Source organism: Cystoisospora suis (assembly GCF_002600585.1).
Source record: "Cystoisospora suis strain Wien I chromosome Unknown contig_459, whole genome shotgun sequence".
NCBI lineage: Eukaryota > Apicomplexa > Conoidasida > Eucoccidiorida > Sarcocystidae > Cystoisospora > Cystoisospora suis.
Window position 1 is genome coordinate 1 of NW_027153260.1, and position 21,570 is coordinate 21,570.

The window sequence follows — 21,570 nt, forward strand, 5'->3', positions numbered from 1 at the left end:
GCATGTCTACCACGATCTCCGCTTTCCTGCCTGCAGGGCGCTGGCCGCCAGACACCGAAGTATGATTTGATCCTACCCCCCCACTTCCCTTACGCAATGAACGGCTAAAACCTTCTGAGGACAGTTCAAATAGAATTGTGGAAAAAAAGGCGGTAAATCTCACAGGAGATGCCCAGAACACCAACCTTCTCACGCGGCTGACTAACACCGGTTAACCGCCTTGGAGCCTAGAGGCCGACGGATGCCGCCCAAGTGGTAGGCCCTACAGCCTTAAAAACGAGAGTCTTTTCCGGCAACGCTTTCCTTGCCCCGGACTACAGGAAGTCGAGACCCACGGAAGTGGAAGCTGTTACTCTTGCATGATTCCGCTTTTCTTCTACCACAGAAACACTTTTCTGTCAGCTGCGAACAACGGAAGCGGCACCTGCAGGCCTTAGTTTAGCACGGCTTTGCGCTCTGTGCTGCCTCTTCATTTCCGTGAACGGTTTCAGAGCGACTCGGGGGGACATTTCGCATTTCTGACGAAGCACGACTGAAGGGGCGAAAATATGCGGAACAGAAACACGCGAGGGTACATGCAAGGTGGCGAGGGAGTTACAGCTATTCGGAAGAACAGCTCGATCAGGAGCCAACGGGATCATCTCTCCGCTCGTCTGATTTTGGCTGGCAAAAAGTGGGGGACATCTCACACAGTCGCAAACTCTGACATCAAAATTGTAACGTAGTGAAGACCGCTGACTGTCCCGTCGTCTTGCAAACTGTGCGCTTATGAGAGTGGCCACCTATCGTTTCATCCATGAGTGTCCGCGAGCCTGAGAGGGAGCAACGTAGAAGACTCCGGCGTCCCAAGAGTAAAACACTCAAGCACTACGCCGTGCTCTTTTCGCCAGTAGCGGTCTTTCTCGAGGCGTCTTTGCAAATCTGTGCATGTAGTCTGCCACGTCCTATTTGCTTCAGTCTGACTTGACAACAGTTGCTCCTCTCGAGCGCCTCCGACTGTTGTGTAGTGTTGTGGTTCGGCGGCGTACGCCGGCGACTAACAGATTTGTCGGACCGACTGTTCTGTCTGGGAGGAAGCGATCCTCCCACGCTAGGGACCACTGTAATATGATATTCTGATATTGCTTTACACTTTAGCTCCCTTTTTTGGCTGATTGATGAGTAATCTTGACAACCACGTGCCGCGTAGGGCCGTCAAGAGGTCGTCTTCCGTGGATCGACTCCCCCTGCGAGTCCAACCGATTGCTGAACCGTCGCCGTTTCTTCACTCCGTCTGTAAACACCCATTCCCTGTACGGAGAGCCGTAGGTGAGCTATCCCGGAGTTCAAGACCAAAACGAAGACATCAGTCAGGAAATCGGCAACCGGGGCCTGTATGAAAGGAACCGGGGGACGCCGATCACCCCGAGTACAGCACCAGTGGAAAAAAGGAAGTGCGGCAATCACCACACTACTGTTCGTGCGTTGTCGCTCTTTTCTCAATGGGCGCTTTGCCTGTTCCCTGCCAGAAGATCTCGTACGTTTCTGGACTCGACCTCGCAAAGTCTGAATTTGGCACCACGCGAGAAAAAAATCGTCTCAGCCATGTTCTAGCCAGTGGAGGCACAGCAGCCGGCGTAGGCTGGTCCGACGGAATATTTGGTTGTGTTCCGCAGTAAGAACCTTGACCGCGGGATTCTTTTTGCTGAGCTCGACACAATGACACACGGCACTCCTTCATCAACGGGTGACAGCCACCTGAGGACCGCTGACTTCACAAGAAGTGCTGCCGTCCCGCTCGTAGGCCTGCTCCGTGCAACCAGTGAGCCCTCTGGCAGTCTCTCTCAGAACCGCCGAGGAAACACGCGCGAGGGCAGCTCGGACGGTCAGCCGCAACAGGCTAAGCACGCGACTCCTGTGAGTCCGAGGGTGGCCCCCGCTGACTCTGTAGAGGAAGGCAGATATGGTGCATGCACGAGGGGACGAAGAGGAATGAGAGCCAGTCAGGTTCCCAAACGGTTTCTAGAAACTACTCCGAGGGGAGAGGGTGAAGGCGAGAATGGGAAAGAAGACGAAGTGCCTTTGCCGCCAGGGATGAGGGCGCCGCAAGAGGCTCCAGAGTCGACGAGAAGAAAAAGACCAACCAAGCATCTGCGTTCCGAAGGCGAAGAGGCCCGCAGATTGTCACATGAGACGGCGCGGAACCACCTCAACCACGACTGTGTTGTTTCTCCGTGCTCCCCAGAACTGCACACTCATCGTTCCAGTGGAGTACAGCCAAGCAGCATGCACGTCTCCACCCGAAGGCAGCTGGATCGCAGCCCAACGTCGTCTGCTTCGAATGCCTCGCCTGCGTTGACGGCGGCGTGCACAACCACAGGGGCACAACGAAGGGGCCAACAGAGCGCAGCTCTGGTAGGCGAAACTAGTGGCGTTTCCGATGGTAGCACCTCAACTGCCGACAGGATTGGAAACACAAACCATCTGGTCCCAAGTTCATCCACTCGCGAAAGGGGCGTAGACCCGAGTGGTTCCTTGTGTCCGCAGGATGATAGGGGAGATAACCGTAACGTAAATGGAAATCTGATTGTCCGTAGCCGCTGTCGACTCCGAACAGATGAAGGTCCAGTACCGGATGAGTCACCCGGCACTATGGGGAACGGACCTACTGATGAACTCCAGCCGAAAGAGTCACCGGAGCAGGAGCCGCAGGGCCCCGCGAGGAAGGCAGAGGAAAGCTTAGACAGTCTGATGCAGACGATGTTTCAACCTTTAAATAGCATGCTTCGCATGTGGGGGAGAGGATGCGTAACAGCACAGCTCCGCGACTACAACCAGCGGCAGAGGAAGGAGTCACGCGTCACTCACCCCGCAGAGCGGAGCAAGGTGTACGAAGACGGGGAGGCGGAAGGACTAACGACTGAGAGTCAGTTGAGAGGAGAGAAACACGAGACCCAAGGAGAAGGTGAGGAGGTACCAGGCGTTGTTGAATCAAATGCGAACAAGGGAACAGCTGACAATTCAGCTACACCTTGCTTGCCTCAGTGTCGAGATGGGGAGGCGGAGAACTCTCTTTTTACCGGGACAAAGGGAGAACCAACGAGAAGCTGCCCACATACCGAGGAGGATGGGAAGAAAGACATGGGGGAGGCTTCTTTGCTAGTCCGACAGTCGTCAGGAAAACGCGCGAACGACAAAAAGCACGGCGTTGTTGGTGAAGCGGCAGAGGAATTACGGGAAGCAGGACAAGGCTCAGAAGTAGTACAGGAGTCGAGCGAAAGGCAGCCGCGAGGAGAGGAAAGATCGGAAGAAGGACGGACCGCACCTAGCAAAACTGCCCGGGTACCACGACACAACAAGCAGCTCCTGGAGGACGTCTGCCCGGGCGCCCCTCGTCTTTCTGTCGCTCAACTTTCATATGCCTATTCAGGTGCGGGCCACGGAAGTTTTCCGGTTCGTTTTTTTCTCTGGTAATATAGTCAGGTGACCGACGAATGCTTGCTTCCCCTCAAAAAGCTACAGGCCCGTTACTGATGCACAGATATTTCCGACTACCGACAAGGATGAACTTTTTTCTTGGTAGGCAGACGTACTTGAATGAGCGCGGACGACCTCAGGGCTGTTGTGCTAGCTGTTTCCGTACACGGATATAGCTCTTGTGCCATGGCAGAATGACTACTACGGAGTGTTATCTAAAACTCAGCCCAAAATACTCAACAAGTGGAGAAGGGAAACTGACTTCCTGGAGTTTTCCCTTCTCTGGTAAGAGACAAGGTTTCAGAGAGACAGTCCGTAGTATTTCACAAATAGAGACCGCAAAGGAATGAGGCAGAATACCCGAAGCTTGGAAGTGCGGATGCTACATATCTGTTTAGGCAAAGCCATCCAAGCTCCAGGCTTGGAGTGGCGGGTGTTGAGAGGGAGACGGACCGAGTGCTTAGAACAGAAGGAACGTAATACTTTTCTCTTGTCCTAGCCTCCGTAAGTAGTGACCATGTGGTCGTGACTTCTAAAAGCCTAGCTCGCCCCACATATGACTAAAGCTTAGAAATCGGGTCTCCTCTCTGTCACCCCACACACCGTCAGTCAAGAGTATGCCAGCTAGTGCTCTCACAGCAGTTCTTCTGGTGTGGACTCTATCACACTTCTCGTTACTCCTGAGGCCTTCGGCTATGTTTCCTGCTATGCCGAGTGCTACCCTCTGACACCCGTATATGAAAGTAGAAGGGCGGTACCCGTGGCGCGGATTCTGCGGGCTCAAGAACAAAGCGAGCTTAGCTGTATGCCTTCCGTAGACTCGTTGTACTTCCAAAGATCACCACTTGCCCCTGTAGCGACGCGGCAACAGCTGGCCTACAACTTTGACCGTAACAACCGGACTGGGGTGCTAAATACTTCTTCCGGCAACACACACTCCTTGAGTAGGACTTGCAACTGTTAATTGTTTGTGTAGCCTGTGATATGACACTTCCCGCGGGGCGGCAAGCACCGGGGGCCTCATCCGGCTGCGCAAGGAAATGACTGGCCTTCCTTTCGATTGTTCTTTTCTACAGTGATATGGACTCTTGCGACAGCAGATCCCCGATCTTGTCGAGTCTGTTACTGGTTCTTCTGCAACCTCCTCCATTTCTTCGCACAAGAGCGCCTTCGCCACGACCCTGGCCTGGCGTCTGTCCTTCGAGAAGTGTTGGTAGACTCAAATGCAGCCTCAAAAATCCAGGATGAAGTAAAGCACCGCAAGGGAAAACCTGTCTTCGCTGCCACACAACGTGCTTCTCTACCCCGCAATGCCAGTCCTGCGATGCCGTCGCTACCTTGCGAGAGAACAAAAAACTCCGGAGATGCAGAAATTTTGACGCGAAGGGATGGCTTTCCCAGCGAGTCTTCTCTCCCGGAGACACCGCTAGAACAAGGAGAAGGGGCGCGGGGAACTTCGCACGTAGTCAACCCGCTACTTCTCGGAGGCAATCGAGAAGAGAAGCGGCCGACTTGGAGCTCCCAAGTCGCAACTTCCTTCCCGTGTTCGCAGCCATCTGCTCCGGCCGTTGGAACAGTGGATGCTTTAAGTGGACATTTCACTACCACAGCTCAGCCTGCATGCAGACAAGATCCGAAAGAGACTGCTTCCGTCGAGCACGCACAAGGACGCTCTTCCAAACGAATTTGCCTGCCTTCGATTACGGAATCCACCTTGCCCGCCAACGGCGGTGAGACAGGGGTCGCTGCTTGCGATGGTGAACCGCTAGAAACGTCTCGGTACGCTGCTGGTTCTGTATTCTGCGCGGTGGAGATAGGCGCGGGTCTTACCCTCAAAGGTGCAGGGAGATGTCCAGACACGGGGCACATCTTCGAAGAGATGGAGGATCACGCTTATACGAGAAATGGACGTGACGGAAAGGGAGAGAGCTCCGCAGAAAAACATGAAGCTGCTGTGTCTGACAGAGGACGTGCTGGTAATACGCAACAGCTGGACAGGCTTCCTGCAGGGACAGCTAGGGAGGCCCTCTCACCTCCAGCAGGGGTGCAACTAGTTGTACAGATTGTGAGTATCTGGCGTCAATATCTCCACTTTGCTTATAACCTAAGCAAGATTTTCGCTCCGGTAGATGGTATGCAAAACTCGCATCTCCTTGTTCAGAAGCTACAAACGACGCAGCTTAGCGCTCAGCAGCTCCACTTATGGACGACGAATCTCCCCTTCCATCAATCAGCTGCCGCCGCTCGTGATTTCGCTCTCCCCTTTAGGCCTCTCTATACAAACACTGCTGCTCTGCCTCGTCGTCCATCTCGGCACTCAGATAAACCGCAGAGCCTATCGAAGGGACCATTGCTGCACGATGTAAAAGACGCAGCTCCTTATGAGGGGACAGAGACCAAGTTACCGTCATCCGCAGGGAGTGCTCGTGCTCAGCCTGCGAATGATACTCATGCCGTTTTCACTCACTACGCAGAATCTCCAGGAACGGAGCTGCAGACAGCAGGTAAAACGCAGGTGGGAACTGCGCAGAAAGGGGACGTACACGATTCTCAAAACACGAGCGAAGGAGGAGGGGGACATGGAGAAACATTGCTGAGCAAGGTAAGCAACGTTCTTGAGCACGCTGGAGGTCTAGACCAGAGCGAGCGTATTCGAAATAGCTCTCTTGAACAACCATCTTCATCATCAAGCCGGAGGACTTACCGCTCTCGACACATAACTAGTAGAGTGGCAAGCAAGAAAGACTCCAGTAGAACACGGCTTTGTACAATCAGCAGTACATGTCGGCCGAACCATTCAGGTAGAGACAGTCCTCCTACTGCTGAGTCAATTGCAGAACTTGTAGCATTATCTGTTTTCGGTGAGGCCACCCCTGTTGGGCCTCAGAGCAAAATCCTGAAGAAGCCCAAGGTGCGGGGGGACGGGGAGAGATCTCGGGGGAGACGAGGACTGACCTGCCAAAACTCCGAGGAGTACGTCGACACGGAAGCAGAGAACACCAACGCGACAGATGGAGTGCCACGGGAACGGCTGAGAAAGACAGACGTAGAAACAAAACTGTCAATCTCCGTGACGGCAGCAGCAACCGTCGCTACAGCAATGCAGGAAGCGGCAGTTCCCCTCTCTGTGGCTGCGTTACGAATATTTCAGACAGTGGTACGTGACTGCGACATCTACCGAAGATCGCTCTTCTTCGATGTATGGAGGTGTCGCTGAGAATAATCTCACCTGCACGGTTCTCGAGATTCACAGTTCTCCTTCACTGCGGACTCGATATTCTGAAATCGGAAAATTGCAAAGTACCCGTACTTCATCCTCTCGTCTTTTCCAGATGAAGGGCTCGGCTACTTTCACTCAGTCTTCTCTAAAGAAGCTTGTGTAGTTGGGGACCCCCCCTTTCCTGTGCTCGAGTAGCCGTGGCGTGCCAACTATGACGAGTAAGTTCTCGCAGCTGAAGCCCCTTTCTACTAAGAGAAAAGCGCGCGCGCATACATGGGGTCCGGGTTTATAGGACAGGCGCGAATGCCGCCGCCTTGGTACACATAGTATGAAGCAGTGTCACTCTCTTGATTCATGGGTTTTCTCGAGATCATTTTTGTCTTAGCATAGCTGTACTTCAGTTTCTTTTGTCCGTGGCGATGAGCCTCATGCACAGTGAGCTAACACCCAAGTAGTTCTTGCCGAAAGGAAGGAAGAAGACATCGGCGGCAAACACCTATCCGCCAGTAACTTGCACTGCTGCAGGATTCGACACGTGTTACTTACCACCGATTTTACTGGACGTGATAAGGGGAAATATGTCCCTCACCGCCAGTGTACATACGAGTCTTGTCTGCGTATCCGACAGCTTGGGAAGGCCGCTGAAACGGCACTCCGTGCCTCGGTCAATTTTTGTCTGAAGGAACTTCGAGCAGAAGCTCTCCACTCGGTTGTCTTCGAGAAAGTCCTTACTTCGTCTTCTTCCCCGTCTTCTCGTTTGCCTTTCCCTGCCTCCCTTGCTTCCTCTGCTTCCGCTTCCTTTCCAAGAACGTCAAGGTGCCAAACATTCCCACCCCTGGCGACAACTGCAGCGGCATCGCCGCCACCTCCACAATCTTTTTCAGGACTCGACCGGCGCATTGTGCGCGAAGCCTTAGTACTGCTCCGCCGCCTTCATGATTCAAGTCAAATGAAGCTTGTTTCCACTGGAGCTCTGCACTTAGCTGGGGGGAAACAGCGTACGAACAACCTCACAGAAGAGAAGAGAAAACACACCGTCCCGAAGAGTTACCGATCTCGTGAATCTGAGCTCACACAGGACGGCACCGGGCCAGTCCGGGAGAGAGGCAACGAAGGACAAGATACTGACCGTTCCTGTCCTGAATTCAAAAGAAACGAAGAAACCAGTACTGCTTCATCCCAGGCAGGCGATATGGGTGACTCAAGCCACCAAACGGGTGCCCACAGCCGGACAGGGGGGGAGCAGAATGTAGGAGACGGCCTGACTGATGCTGTGTCCGCTTCCACGTCGTCCTCTTCCTTCCTCTTGCGTACAAAGACAAAGGGGGCCGCATCAAGGACAAATCCATGGGCTGGCCCCCAGTGGGTGCCCGTAGGAGGAATGGGTCAGCACGGCACCTGGGGAGGCAGCGTCAAAGTAACCGAGAAGATGACAAGGTGAGAAACGGCTGCTCTCTTGTTTCACACCCCACAGCTGCTGCCCAAGTCACGGCAGTTCGCACGGGCAGCCAGGGTGTTTTATAGGCCGATGAGGGGCGTGTCACGAGTCCGTGCGCTTTTTAGAGTCTGCATAACTAGGCTACGCGTGGCACTCCGGTGACTGTTGCTGAAACTGCTATAACTTTTGCTCTTCCCGCTGATCTTCTCCCCGTCCTGGAGATGAATGAATACTCTGGATCCGTGTACTTCTTTCGGATGAGGTACCTGGAGCTTTTCTTTCCGTAGCTCATTGCTGTAGCTAGACAGATTGCCTCTGTAAGACTTGACTCCGTCAGAGTTCCGTGCCTTGCGGCCGGACCGGTTGAGGGATGTAGGGTTAGAGCGCACGGGCCCGCTAGCAAGAGGTCAAAACCGAAAAACTTTCCAGGTGTGCTGCTGGGCGACTGGCACTACCGGAAAAAAATGTCTAGGCATCGACAACGGATGCACATGCAGTTCTGCTTTCCCTGTACGCAGACGTAACAATCTGCGAGTGTTGTTCTGTAGGTGGCTGGTGCAAAAAACGGGGCAGTTTTATGCGAAAACAGCGGAGACGCTCCTCAACAAGAATGCTGGAAGCCTGCCACTTCGGGTGTACGTACATATGGTCCTGCACATCTTGCAGTCTGAGGCACACCTAGCACGAGAGTGCATGCATCCATTTGTCTGTAAGATTTTTTTTACCTTTCACTTCTTTGCTCCTCCGAGGACAACGCAGGATGAGGAAGCTTACATCTTGTACTTCGCAGCCTTACCCCAGTGATGCTCTTCTCTTTGGCTTTTGCTCGAACAGTAGCGCGCCGTGGGGGTGACAAACTCTCTACGTATGTTGGGAATAGGAGCGACACTGTCGGAGCTTCAGCTTGTTGACCGTCGTGTCTTCGAGATCGATGAGTGGGGGTAACGACGCCTCGAACACAACACGTACTTTGTCTGTGGTACCTTGTACAGCAACACGCTGCCATCTCTAGGAAACTCACAAGAAACAGAGTTTCTTAAGATAGCGAACTGTCTGTTACCACGTTCAGCCTGACACCATATACCTCGTCCTATAACATTCGGACAGAACCCATCGCGGGCGTCGTTTGCAGGTAGGCTTTACTGCCGTAGCCCGAATTCACACACGAAGAAAGAGCAGACGATGAGGGGGCTCATGAATGTGCTGGCTGACTGTGTCGTGGCCCTCGCGGTCAGAAGGATCCCCTTGGGATTGACTGCAAACGGTTGTTACCTTTGACAAAGGTGCACCTGATTAAGCTGGCATCCAGCGGGCTTGGATCCAGGACTCCATGGCTTGCTTGGACTCTAAAGGAGCATCCGCTCTGGTGCGCAGAATTGTGCATCGCGTTGAAGTGAACATCCTGTCTCGCATAGATAGGTAATTCCCTGGTCTACTGTACCGCGGATCCAGCCTGCGAACGTTTTGTGTTTTTCCTGGGAGGGCTGACAGTCCCGTGGCTTTCCTGCGTATAAAGTATTTTGATGGAGTTACGGCGAAATGAACAATAACACACACCAACTACCTTAGCTGCCTGACCATTCTCGCCGTGTATGCACGTATACTCAGTTAGTTTTCGCTTGCATGCGACAAGCTGACCAGTTCTTTTCTGTTCGTTTTAAGTATCGACGGTGTGCGTGACGCAGAGGGCGGACTTCTAGCCCTGCGTCTCCTCTGTCCCTGCGCATCTTCGCTCAGGCGAAGCTGTGCAGACCGCTGCAGCTGCGGCTTTGACTCGCTTCCACGTTGAAGAAATTCTTCGGTTGCCCCCTGGAATACATGCCTTGTTACTACAGAAGGACTGGCAAGGTGAAGTTCAGTCTCCTTTGACCCAAGATCCTGCGGAGCCTTGCTTCGTATACGTGCACACGTAAAGGGCCAAAGACTGTTTTTTTTCCACAACTCGTCTCTTACGTCTGCCTTGTAATACATAAAGCATCTGTCGTTCATAGCCACGTTCATGTTCGGTCAGACGGTGTATGGCTTTTCTTGTGCTGAAGAGATCACGTTGGATACGAAGAGCGTTAGGTCAGCTCTCCGTTGCAGGTGAAGAACAGTCAGGGTTCTTATAACAGAGTAGAGTTCTTTGTCTTTCTTACTTCTGTGGTTGCCTCGTCACCCTCGTAGCTGCTACAGGGAGGTGGACAAGGCTGCAGGGTGTGTCTTCCTCGTAAATTCTTTAACTGCTTCTCCTCTTTCATACCTCTGTGGTAGTAGTGACGCCTGAGGTGCTTGTGCAACTACAAGATGTTCTGGCCAACGTTCAGACCAACCGTGTGACTGGTGTCGGTTATTGCTTACTGGATTCGGAACACACACAGGGAAAGCGGGCTTCTGTCAGCCCGTCCCCTTGCTATCGACTGTCATTGTCTGTCGTGCTTGACTGGCTCGTTCTCTGTCCGTTGCCCATGCCTGCAAACGTCTGGTTTCTTTGGGTAAGTGTTCTCTTTCTTCTTGGTTTCTGGCACAGTTGAAGCGGCGCAATAGTAGCAAACAACGTGCACTACTCGAACAAACGCTTCTCCTTTCCCGCGTTATCTATTGGCGTACTTGTCTTCGGCGCCTTCGTGTCCAGCTGTTCGTCTGGGTCTCCAGTACTACTTTCTCGTCTATCTTTGTTTGCTTCTCCTTCTGGGTTCTCTGCTTCCTATGTTTGTCATCGCTTGCATTCCCCCCCTGTGCGTGTCGTGACTGGCGCAGCTATCAAGCCTCTCTTCATTATTTTGAGGCGCTGGCCTGATGATGCCCTCTCCCGCTTTGCGGAGGCTTTTCGTACTCACTGGGTCAATCGCTTCAGCGCTGCTTTTTCTCTTTCTTCCGTCTCCACTTCTTTCTCTCATCCTTGTCTTCATTCCTCTAATCCTTCTCTCGACTTTTCCTCCGGACTCCCGTCCTCCTCACCTTCCTCCTTCGCTCACATTGTCGAAGGCCTTTCCGCTTTAGTACGCGAGCTTTCAGAAACAGAACTGGAGCTGAAGAAGGAGTTTTCCTATCACCCGTCTCTAAAGAAGGCGAGAGATGAAGTACGGAGACTAAAATACTTCAAGAACCAGAACTCGTCTCAGACACGCCCTGCCGATATGATTAGCAAACGTTAACTCCTGCGGTACTGTTACACATGTACCTCCTTACGTATGCCCGATGCAGTATCAGCCGGGGGTATATATGCATCTTTGCGCTGAAAATAGTTGGTTGCCGTCTACTCTCGTTCTTTATAAGGGAACGTGCTTCTAACTTCGGGAACTCCTCCCAGAATTGCTTGGCTGTGCTATTCCTGCAGCACGTGGGGACCGCACGTGGTGGCGTCCTTCGCAGCTCACTAGACGGCATGGACCGCTGTTTGGGGCTTGGACATGTCTCCTCGGTTTCTCTTCCACCGTGAACAGCCCGTTTTAGTTTCTTTGGAAGTAGAGCAATACGTGTAAATAAAAACATATACTTTCGACACAATAACACCGTCGACACTATTTCCACAGTGGGCATTCACGTATAAGTATGCCCTGCGGTGCCTGTCTATGCATGTGAGGAGCTCGAGAGCACGCGTGTCGTCAGGACCTGTGCTCGTGCAGGTGTAGTTGTGTGTCCATTCCAAACATCCTCATCGCGTATAACCATATTATAGCATTAGGCAGGACAACACGGCCACTAGCCAAAGGCTGCTCTCTATGTACGACAAGGCTCGTATAGAGCGCATACTGTTTGACACTTAATGCAGACAACAGAAGAGTCACGGCCACAACAGCAATCGAGGCCCTCAGCACTAGGTGAGCGTATTCACTTCCCGTAGCAGATACCGGGGATCCGTCCGGTACCATACACAGATGCCGCTACGACGGAAGCTCGAGGAGGGATTTCGAAAAAGACAGATGCCTTTGGTGTCTTTCGGGAACGCGTCTCTCGAAAATACCTGAATGAAAGAACGTCGTTGTTCGCGAAAATCTCCTACAGATCTATATGACAGCTCTCCATCGCGAGAGATATGCTACTCAGAATGGTCTTGGCTGTGAATCGTCATTTGCAACAATATGCCTTGCATCTGGTTGAGGGATGAGTTTGTTTCCAGGCGTTTGAAGAAGTTTTGAATGGACCGAATTCTGAAAAAATTCTCGTTACCTGCGCACGGCCTCTCGCTGACCGGTTTTCCTCTCATGCTGCAGACGTCTCGTCCTCGCCTGCTTCGTCTCGCAGTTCCTCTTCCTCCTCCGGTCTCTCGTGTTCCACTCCTTTTATTAAAAGCAACCTACGCTCTGATGCTTGTGAGCAAGCAGCCCCTCCTCAGATAATCCGACTTGATAGTGCGACGTACTGGCCGTTTTCAGTCTCCTCTATTTCTCCGTTTTCGCCTTTCTTTCTTTTTTCTCATCTGTTTTTCTCATCTCCTGCAGGGCAGTCCCCGCCTGCCTCGTCGTCTTCCAGCCGTCTATCTTCCTCTGCTTTACTGAGTGCTGCTGTGGCTGATTATGTCGATCAGTATCTCAAAGCAATGGTGGAACTCAGTTCTGCAAAATTCCTAGAGCGATCTCCTCACGGTTGTCAGATTACGGGTGCATGTACACCTTACTTCAAAACACAGAAAGAAAGGCGTCACGAATACGACTGTAATATGCATGAAAAGGGGTTGTGCGAGGGAGAGTTAGAGCATGAGAGCAGCGCCGCCTTCAGAGCCGCTTCGAGAAGACAAAGCTCCATCGGACAGGATGACTGTGAACTGGAGGCAGCAAAAATCTCTCCTTCGCGCGTTGAGTATAGACACGGTCCTACAGCCCAGGGCAACCGGGACGACGGCGCCCCCTCAAGGGGTAGTCGACACAGGTCTTTTTTACAGGAGAAGCACTGGCTGGTGAGCGAATGCTGTGGTCTAAAGCTCCTGTGGATCTCGTAGAGCCGTCTCGAAAGAGGCGGTCTGGCCTCGTCACATTCCTGAGGCATGAGAGCTCAGCATGTTCCTCTTTCGCGACCGTAGTAAAGTCTTGGACACGGCCTAACACCCTATGTATTGCCTACTCCCGTGCAGCTAACTCTGCATTACAGCTACTAGGCACGGAAGGGGATGTGAGAAAAAAGTATCTCCCAACCCTGCTGGAGGTTCCCAACGGACATACGTGTATGCAAGAGAAATACTTCCTGAGTCCTCTTTTACTTTCACACATAACCCGGATGTCGTCTGGCCAGCCACCGTGGTCTTTCGTTTTGCTTTAGGAAGCTGTGCTTGTTTGCTTATGGTACCGGTGTCTTTGCTTCACCTCAGGAGAGCATCTGCCAGGTCGTACAGCACCTCCAGCATCGAGAGCTCTTCTGTACGTTTTTCAAACTGAAACTCGCTCGCCGTATGCTGACACGGACTTTAGGACAAGAGGACGATTCTACCTTCGCCAAGTTTCCATGGGAAGAGGAAGTCTTTTTCACGGCACGGGAAAGTGGGCGGGGTCACCGGCCTAAGTCGAGACAACGAAGTTCCTCTGTACATGGACAAACAGAGACTGAAGGACCTCCAACTCCACATGTTACTTTGACCGTGGCTCAGCAGGGGAATACAGCAGGATCGAGGAATACGCCTCGCGGCGAGGAAGCAAAGATGCACCAGCTAGATAAAGACAGAGGCAAGGAAAGAGACTTTGCAGTAGGGAAGGATTTAGCTCCAGAGCGAGACATACGCGGAGAATCACAGGAACAGAAGGAAATAGAGTCTTCATCAGCTGTAGAGACAAAGAAACACACTCCTCCGCGTGGTGAAGAACCCAAATGCATCGAGCTTCAGCCGACGAGAAAGGAGCTGGCAGACACGAGGTGTATCTTGCAGACAAAGCAGAGACATGCCGGCTCTGAGGGGGAAGAACGAGTCCTGAATACGACACTTCGGGAGGAGAGAAAGGTTTCCTCAGACCAAACGATGAAGGAGCGCGGAGAATCTGCAGCAATGGTGGATACGAGCGAAGACGAAGAGAAACAGACGCGGACCAAGGGGGGAATCTGCGACGAGCAGAGTAGGAAGGGGAACGGAGTACTGGACGGAGAGAAGGAAAATCAAGGATTAGAAGAGGCTGATGCGAGGACACAGAAGACTACGACCGCGGACGAACTTCGAGAGACGGTAAAGTGGCAGAACAGAAGGCCACGAAGAGTAGACATGGGCCGAATGCTTCGAAGAGAGAAGCAGATAGCAGAAGTGATTTTAGACGCAGCAGCAGGCGATGTGGGGAAACAGAACGAGGGGTGGAGGCTAAGACAGATCTTTGGAGATCTAGAAGCTTCTCGAAGAATCGCCGAGGAATTCTCTCTCTCTTTCATGAGAGACCAAGAGTTCAGGCGGCGGGAAGACTGCGTTGGTGCGACGAAAAGTGAAGAGTCGAAAGCTAAAGACGAGCTGCAGAAGCAGGGAGGACACCAAGGCATCAAGGAAGAAGGGACAGAGAATGGCAGTGCTTGTCGGCGTCGAAGAGATGCTGAAGAGAGAAGGGATTTGTCCTACAGACCAACTGAACCATGGGAAGAAACATCTCCGCGTGACTGCATGTATGGTGTGTCCTTGTCGGCCCACAAAGAAGACTCTGGAAGTGAAGGGGTGGGACATGTACGAGGTTTAGACACCGGTCATGCCTCGTGTTATTCCTCGTCCTCTATATCTGTTTCTTCTTCATTTCTATTTCAGCCTCTTGTTCTTACACATCATGCCTGGGCCTGCGCTCTTCCTGCTGCTGACTTGAACACTGGCTCGTCCTCTCTTTTTCCCTCGTCTCCTCTCTCTGTCTCTCCCTCCAGTTCTTCGCCTTCGGTACCATCTAGTTCCAATCTCGCAAGCTCTCTAGCTCCCTCTTCTCCCCGATCCTCATCGGGCTGCAGGCTGCCTACTGCGAAGACCGAGGCAAAGGTGGAAGCTCACGATTGCACACCTGCTTCTGACCCCGTCCCGCCGAAGAGTCACGAGCCCGGGGAGAGTCCGATCTTACGCTCGGAGCCTCGTGGAGGTTCATCAAATTGTTCACACCAGGGCACTGTTGCGATGGAGAAAGCGTGCCCGGGGCAAGAGAGGAGAGTACCCCCCGAAGAAGGCAGGGAACACAAAGACAGAAGTAGAAGGGACACTGTTGTAGTAGGCGGGGTGTGCTTGCCTCGGTGCCTTGCCGTCCCGCTTCAGGTGAGAAGTCTGTGAAAGGAAGCTCTGTCCCCAATGAAAGCACGGAGTCACCATGGCGCTGGAAAGGCGGGTCGCCTTTTCTCTGCGTGTTTCTTCTACAGCTGAGATGATAAATCTGTTCCGTTACGACAAAAAGGGTCTCTCACTGTTGCTGTCGGAAGCCCAGAAGGACCGGATGCGATGACAGCCGCTTGCACGTGTCCTTGGGAATCTCTCTCCAGAAGAGTAAAACAGCCAACATCGGAGAGCGTTCTGTGGTCTGGTCCGATTGTCTCCAGTAATGACACCTCTGCGTAGAGACGAGACGCTACTCATACTATCTTTTCTTTCTTCCTTTATTTCGGTCCAGTGCGCACGACTCTTTCTGACGATAACTCACGACCAGATTCTGAGAGTGCACACACGTTTAAACGGGATCCAAAGGAAGCGGGTCTGCCGACAAACACTGCTTCTCGCTAGACAGGAGGCCTCATTGTCTCCGGCTCTCTACCGTCGCATCGATCCCTTTCTTGCCTTCGGTATACGCCAGAGGTATATGGCCACGAGTATACAATACACCGTTGGGTGCGCGTGTGAACGAATAGGTAATCTCGGAGCTACCTGGGGAAAGAGAATGCACGTTTTGTCTCGATACGCATTACGTATGTAGACATTTCGCCAGCTGTACTTCAAACTTTTTCAACCTTCAGCCACCAACCCTGAGATTCGCCCTGTGCTCTCCGTTAACCTGATGCGATGTCTACCTCCCCGTGCAGGCCTTCTCGCGCTTCTACACCGAACGCTTTCCTGAGCGGCGTCTCACCTGGCAACTTCGCCTCAGTCGCATGCACCTCAGGTGCTCGTTCTCGACGACAGCTTCTTTCTTCTTTCATAGTTCGCAGTCCTCTTCTGCTCCAGTCGTCAGCTCGTCCTCTTTCTCCTCTCTGCCCGCGTCGTCCCTGCGCCTTGAAGCTTGCCGAGGATGTTGCACCAGTCCTGGGGGGACAGTTGTCAGCCACAGGGAACCGGCCGCGTGTGTATTGACAGGGGGTGAAGGGCCACAGAGACATCAAGGAAGTCAGAACGCCGGACTGGAACAAGCCGTTTGCATGCCTGACGTTTCGAGTGTGCCTGGGAGAGGAAGCGCGTCCCCTGGTGTGCAAGCATTCGAAGAGGGGGGTGAGGAGACTGCTTTTCTTGTGGACGTACCAGCAAACATGGGTCTCATTTTACTTCTGCTCAACAGGTGAGAGAAGGTTATACGATGAAGGGACAAGAATGTGCAGCGAACTCACTCAGGGTGATGGAAAGAAAAAATGACGTTTACTTTACCGTAGCTGCTTCAGTCGGACCTATGGATGGTGTAGATGCTCAAGTGTAGCGACCTGGTTGGGGTACGTTGTCAGTGCTTGTCGCTTCGCATATTCAGCCGAAGGAGACAAAAACTTCACGGAGGAAGGGGGGGGTAGCGCGCGGGATAATGCATGACACACATCACCAGGGGATACTTTCATCGTGTCTTTCTGAGAACAGAAAAGCGCACGCGTACCACGGTTCTCTTCCGTCGTTCTAGATTCTGTAGACGCGCTCTGTGCTTGAGTTTCTCGTGTCCAGGTGTTTATAGTAGATTCACAAGTGTTTTTCGTAGTTATTCCTGTTTCATACTGAAGCACTCCGGGAATGCATACAAATCCTGAAAAGTTACCTAGGATCCGAATGCCGGTGTATACATTTGAGAGTAGCATATGCTTTCTTAAGAGTTTTCCATATCTCCGGACTAAACGTGGGGCTGCAGGAGTGAAGAATGGTTGACTGGGACTTAGGAAAGATGAAGCCGAGTGAAGCTAGCAGAACGGAAGGGGGGCTCTAGTCGAGTGGCAAGATATATTTGCTACAGACGTAGGTGGAAGAGTTGGTCACCCGTGTCTGAACAAGCAAGCTGTAGGAGCGAGTTCTGCTTTCGTCAATGCGGGCTGTGTTCCAGGTCCCTCACGAAATCTGTTAGGGCCCAGTCCATTTGCTGAACGGAGCTGACTTGCTTGAAAGAAGTGCCCGCTGCCGCAGGATATTTCTGTCGAGTCGTTGTGTTTGGCATCTTCGACTGTCCCTGCAGGCGCCCCTATATATCTGTCAAAGAAGCTGCTGCCGAGACAGGGCTCTCTCTTTACGAGACCAAGAAAATTTTTCTTTCCCTCCTGTGTCCTCATCAAAGAGTCTTAATATTCACGGACTCCAAAGAGAATGAACTGAAGAACGCGGAAGAATCGCGGATTTGCAAAGCTTTCTGTGCAGCACCGGAAAAAGCTTGTGCAGGGCAGGGCAGTGTCAGTAAAGATCGTTATCCGAATCAGACAGACAGGAAAGGATGCGTGAGAAGTCCGGCTGGATTCTATGCTTCTCACGACTTTTCTTTTGAGAAATGTTGGGAACGGCTGGGAGAGACACAGCAAGAGCAACAGGCATTTGTCTGTCTGCACAAAGACTTCGCTCCAAAGGAGACTCAGGGCGGTCCTATCGAACTTGAGATCATCGAGGTGGGTGTACACCGGCAGTTTAGCTCAAATCTAAGACTAGTTCTTACCGCTGTTGTCGTGTTAGGCGTGAGATAGGAAAGAAATTTCCTTGTCCGAAATGCAGTCTCGCGATAATAACCCGCACTTGCGGAATTGGTTTACCCCCATGTATTCTTCCCGCTCTGAGAACACTGACGTATCCAAATGGAAGTTATAAGGACGGAAAGTTTACAGTCGGTTCTGCATGCATTTTGCCGACGACTATCTGGGGACGGGAGCTCTGACAGTGAAGCTGGGCATAGCTTGACGTCCGTCCACCCTTATGTGAAGGATGCAGGATGGCATCACGAACAGCGTGGCAGTATGCTTTTTCTTTTTAAGAGCTTTGTAACTACACCTACATGCACCTGTAGCAAGCCAAGCGTTAGTCCATCTTGGGAGATGTAGCAGCCCTGTCAGCTTGCAGGAACCAATGCATCACATATCCGCGAACAGACCACATAATTATACGTGCGTGGGTGTGTCTATGTCTGAAAGTGTCTCCCCGTGATCAGATCCTTCTCTTATGTCCACAGGATGCAGCACTTACCGCGCTCATTCCGACCCTGGCCATCGCGGCTTCTGCGGGAGTGCTTTCTTCCCCCTCGCAGGTGTCGTGCAGGGGAGTCGACGGAGTAAATCCACCGAAAGCAGCGATACGGAACCCCGGGGCAAGTTCGGCTAGCAAGAAAAAACAGGACTCTTCCAGAAGCGAACCTGCGGTGACGAACACTTTTTTCGAGTCCCATGGATTGGTGGAAGCTGCGATAGTTAGGACCATGAAAAGGCACAAACGCCTGAAGCATTGTGACTTGCTGCAGAAAGTTCAAATGTATATCCAGCTGAGGACGAAAGATGGAAGGGCACACGGAGAACCTGCTCAGATGAAAGATAAAAAAACATCAGGCTCCGCACATGCTCAGCAAGGTCTGGCCCTCAGGCCATTCAGCGCTGCAACCGGCGAGAAACAGCAAGAGAAAAAAAAGCGAAGCGTTGAAGTGGATACCGGTTCGAAGAGCCAGATTCCCGAGAGAAATGGGTTCCTACTATCATCTGGACAAGGCGCTGAAAGTGGGCCCGGTGCGGAGACTGCTGAAATTCTTTCCCGGCCTGAGACCTCGGAGCTCCCAAAGCGGGCGGGACAAAAACAGGACACAGGAAATGCTACTGAACACGTTAACGCATATCGTCAGCATCCCTCCAGCACACCTGACGGCGATGAGAAACTCCAGGAAACGGAGGAAGAACTGTCTAAGACAGGCATACCAATCTCTGTGTTCAAGAAACGACTCGAGAGTTTGATTGAGAGAGAGTTCATTGGCAGAGACGAAAGTGACACGTGAGGTTAAGTCATTGTGCTCCCTGCGACTAGAATATTCACAGAAAGAAGGTGAAGGTGGCCTTGGAAAGCCATTGTCGTCGGGGCTAGTGCGTCACTTTCGGCTGGCCGGTACTTCCAGTGTGTACGTTCCGTTTTCGTGCTCCGAGCACGCTATAGCTGAAAGAGATCACCAAGACTGGGAACCCAGACGAAGGCGAGCCACGATTTGCGATAGCGGGGCGGTGCGGTGATTCTCACCTCCGCTGGTTTTCCATCCGCCCACGTGAAACTGCGACTGGCGTGACACCATGTAGTTTCTTCCACACAAGAATTGGGCGGAAGACTGGTCTGTAACAGGGGACGACATTGCCGGCAGCTCGTTCTCCGCGGCGACTAATAGAGTAGACGCCTTTGGGCTTCTGACTGTATATCATCTGGCACCTAGGAGCGTCCCCTTTGTGTTTTAGACGGAGAACACTCCGCACACCGTCCAGCGGCTAAAGCCCAGCAGGCTGAGCCGCAGCAGAGTCTCCTGTCTCAGCAGCGTCGCGCGATCTGTACTGCTATGCAGATGCCGCAGCATTCCTGGGAGCTCATCTATCTCTGCAGAGTGACGTTTTTTCGTGCGTTTCCTGTTGCCTGCAGGTCAATATACGTTTACATTCCGTAACAAATGTAGCGCTTCTCCTATTCTAACTCTCTAGTCACAGAAGCTTTTTGTATCAATCATCCCCCTACCTGGCGGATAACTTCGGGGTCAGCATCTACCGTCAGCACTGCTGTTTGTTGTCCAGGATCTGGCAGATATGTGTCATGCATGTGCAATTTCAAGTATTCCATGTCCGTCCGCTCATACCCCCCAGTTTAAAGTTGTCTTCGAGATCAGGCGAGTCCAAAGCGCGCGAGAGAATTTTGGAGTGCCCTTCACGTTGCTATCTGTCACGGAGACCTTGGCTCACAGAGAACTGTGAGCAGCCATCACCGCCGTGAAAAGCCCTACTTTGTTATCAACAGCTCTCCTTTGTCAACTCTCTTCTTGCCTTCTCGTCAGTGCGGTAGTCAGTACGCTTGGTATTCAGCGGGCGCTTTCAACAGACACATATTTCCATTCAAGAAACGGAGACGTCGGAGGCCTTGCCTACGATACTTTGTCTGTCCATGTTGCTGGGTGCCGCTCACTCGGCCAGCGGCGTCCCAAAGCTGCAAATCGAGTGTGGCGCACTCGGCGAAGCTGCAGTCGTGGCCGTGCTCTCTCGTTCCTCTTTGACTTCATATCGCTCAATCAAAGCCCCGAAACTTTGTTTCGATATTGAACCTCTCAGACATCTGCGGAGTCACGGCACGACAAGCGCCGGGCACCTGAAGTTGAACTTCCGGCGTTTGTCATAGCATATAGTGGCCTTGTCTCTAGTCCACAACCCCAGGTGACAGGAGGCCGTACCGGAGTGGGCCTGTGGCTCCCGGAGTGTAAGCCCCCGTTACCTTGAGCCAATTTCACCTTCCATTCGTGCCCGACTTGAGCCGTCACAAAACGATGTTGAGTGCAGTAGTCCGGCTACAAATTGATACGCTCAGCAGAAACACCGATTGTAGCTTGCCCGCTGCACTGAAAGCGGCACTAAAGCAGAAAGTGCTTTCTGGCCCCTAGCGCTTGAGCGACGATCTGTGCTAGTTTCCCCGTGGGAGTGCCCCCTGTAACCAGCTGTCGCGAAGAACGCCCGCAGCGGAAGATTTTGCTGCCACTAACAAACAGGACTACGTAGTCACGGCAACCGCGAAGGATGGCGATTTCGGGTAGCGACAAACTGTCTGAAACCGCCTTGTGCTTCCCCAGGAATCTGGGAGGGTGGCAGTCCAGCAGCTCACGAGATTCTCAACGCGGGAGCCGTGCGGCTTTCAGATGTGGCTGAGGGGAGTTTTGCACCTTTCAGGCGGACATCCCGAAGACGTGTACTAACCGGTTAAACCAGCAGTGGGCATGTATTACACAAAAGTAGAAGTTTCCGCCCATACAAGCTACCCGCGGAGACACGCCGCCATTTGTCACATCTCAAGACAACGGTGCGAGAATCACCGGGCTCTCAGGTCTGCCAGTGAAAGCGCAGAGCAACAGATATTCTGCTATTAGCTTGGGGGAGTGACAGTGTTTCTGTACAGCTGGAGCTCAGGCCGCTTTCTTGCACCTTGCCCTGTGTGTGCCTGCTTGCACGTCGTGAGTTTCGGCCACAGCTAATTCTGAGCTACGGGCTCTCCCGCCCAGAGAGGACTATAACAGCGCATCGGCTGGACCTGCTGTACGGGTGACACCGGCCCTCCGGAGACTTCTTCGTTCCTCGTGTCTCGTCCTCGCATCAATCGGCAACACCTTCGTAGAGTCCAGCGAACTGACAGGCTGCTCTCCATTGTGCTCAAAGCGGTGAAGAGACAAAA

At 52.6% G+C, this 21,570-nt stretch overlaps 1 protein-coding gene across 1 annotated transcript; it reads left to right on the plus strand.

Moving 5' to 3' along the window:
* The first annotated feature begins 309 nt into the window (after positions 1-309).
* Positions 310-20,478, plus strand: CSUI_001155 (cullin family protein). Its single transcript, XM_068061361.1, has 12 exons — positions 310-3,409; positions 4,533-6,613; positions 7,305-8,113; positions 9,107-9,165; positions 9,852-9,962; positions 10,854-11,176; positions 12,217-12,993; positions 13,402-15,288; positions 16,044-16,513; positions 17,381-17,801; positions 18,356-19,158; positions 19,786-20,478. Exons 1-12 carry the CDS (start codon positions 1,699-1,701, stop codon positions 19,808-19,810), a joined length of 9,477 nt encoding a protein of 3,158 aa, XP_067926659.1. The 5' UTR covers positions 310-1,698; the 3' UTR covers positions 19,811-20,478.
* The last annotated feature ends 1,092 nt before the right edge of the window (positions 20,479-21,570 follow it).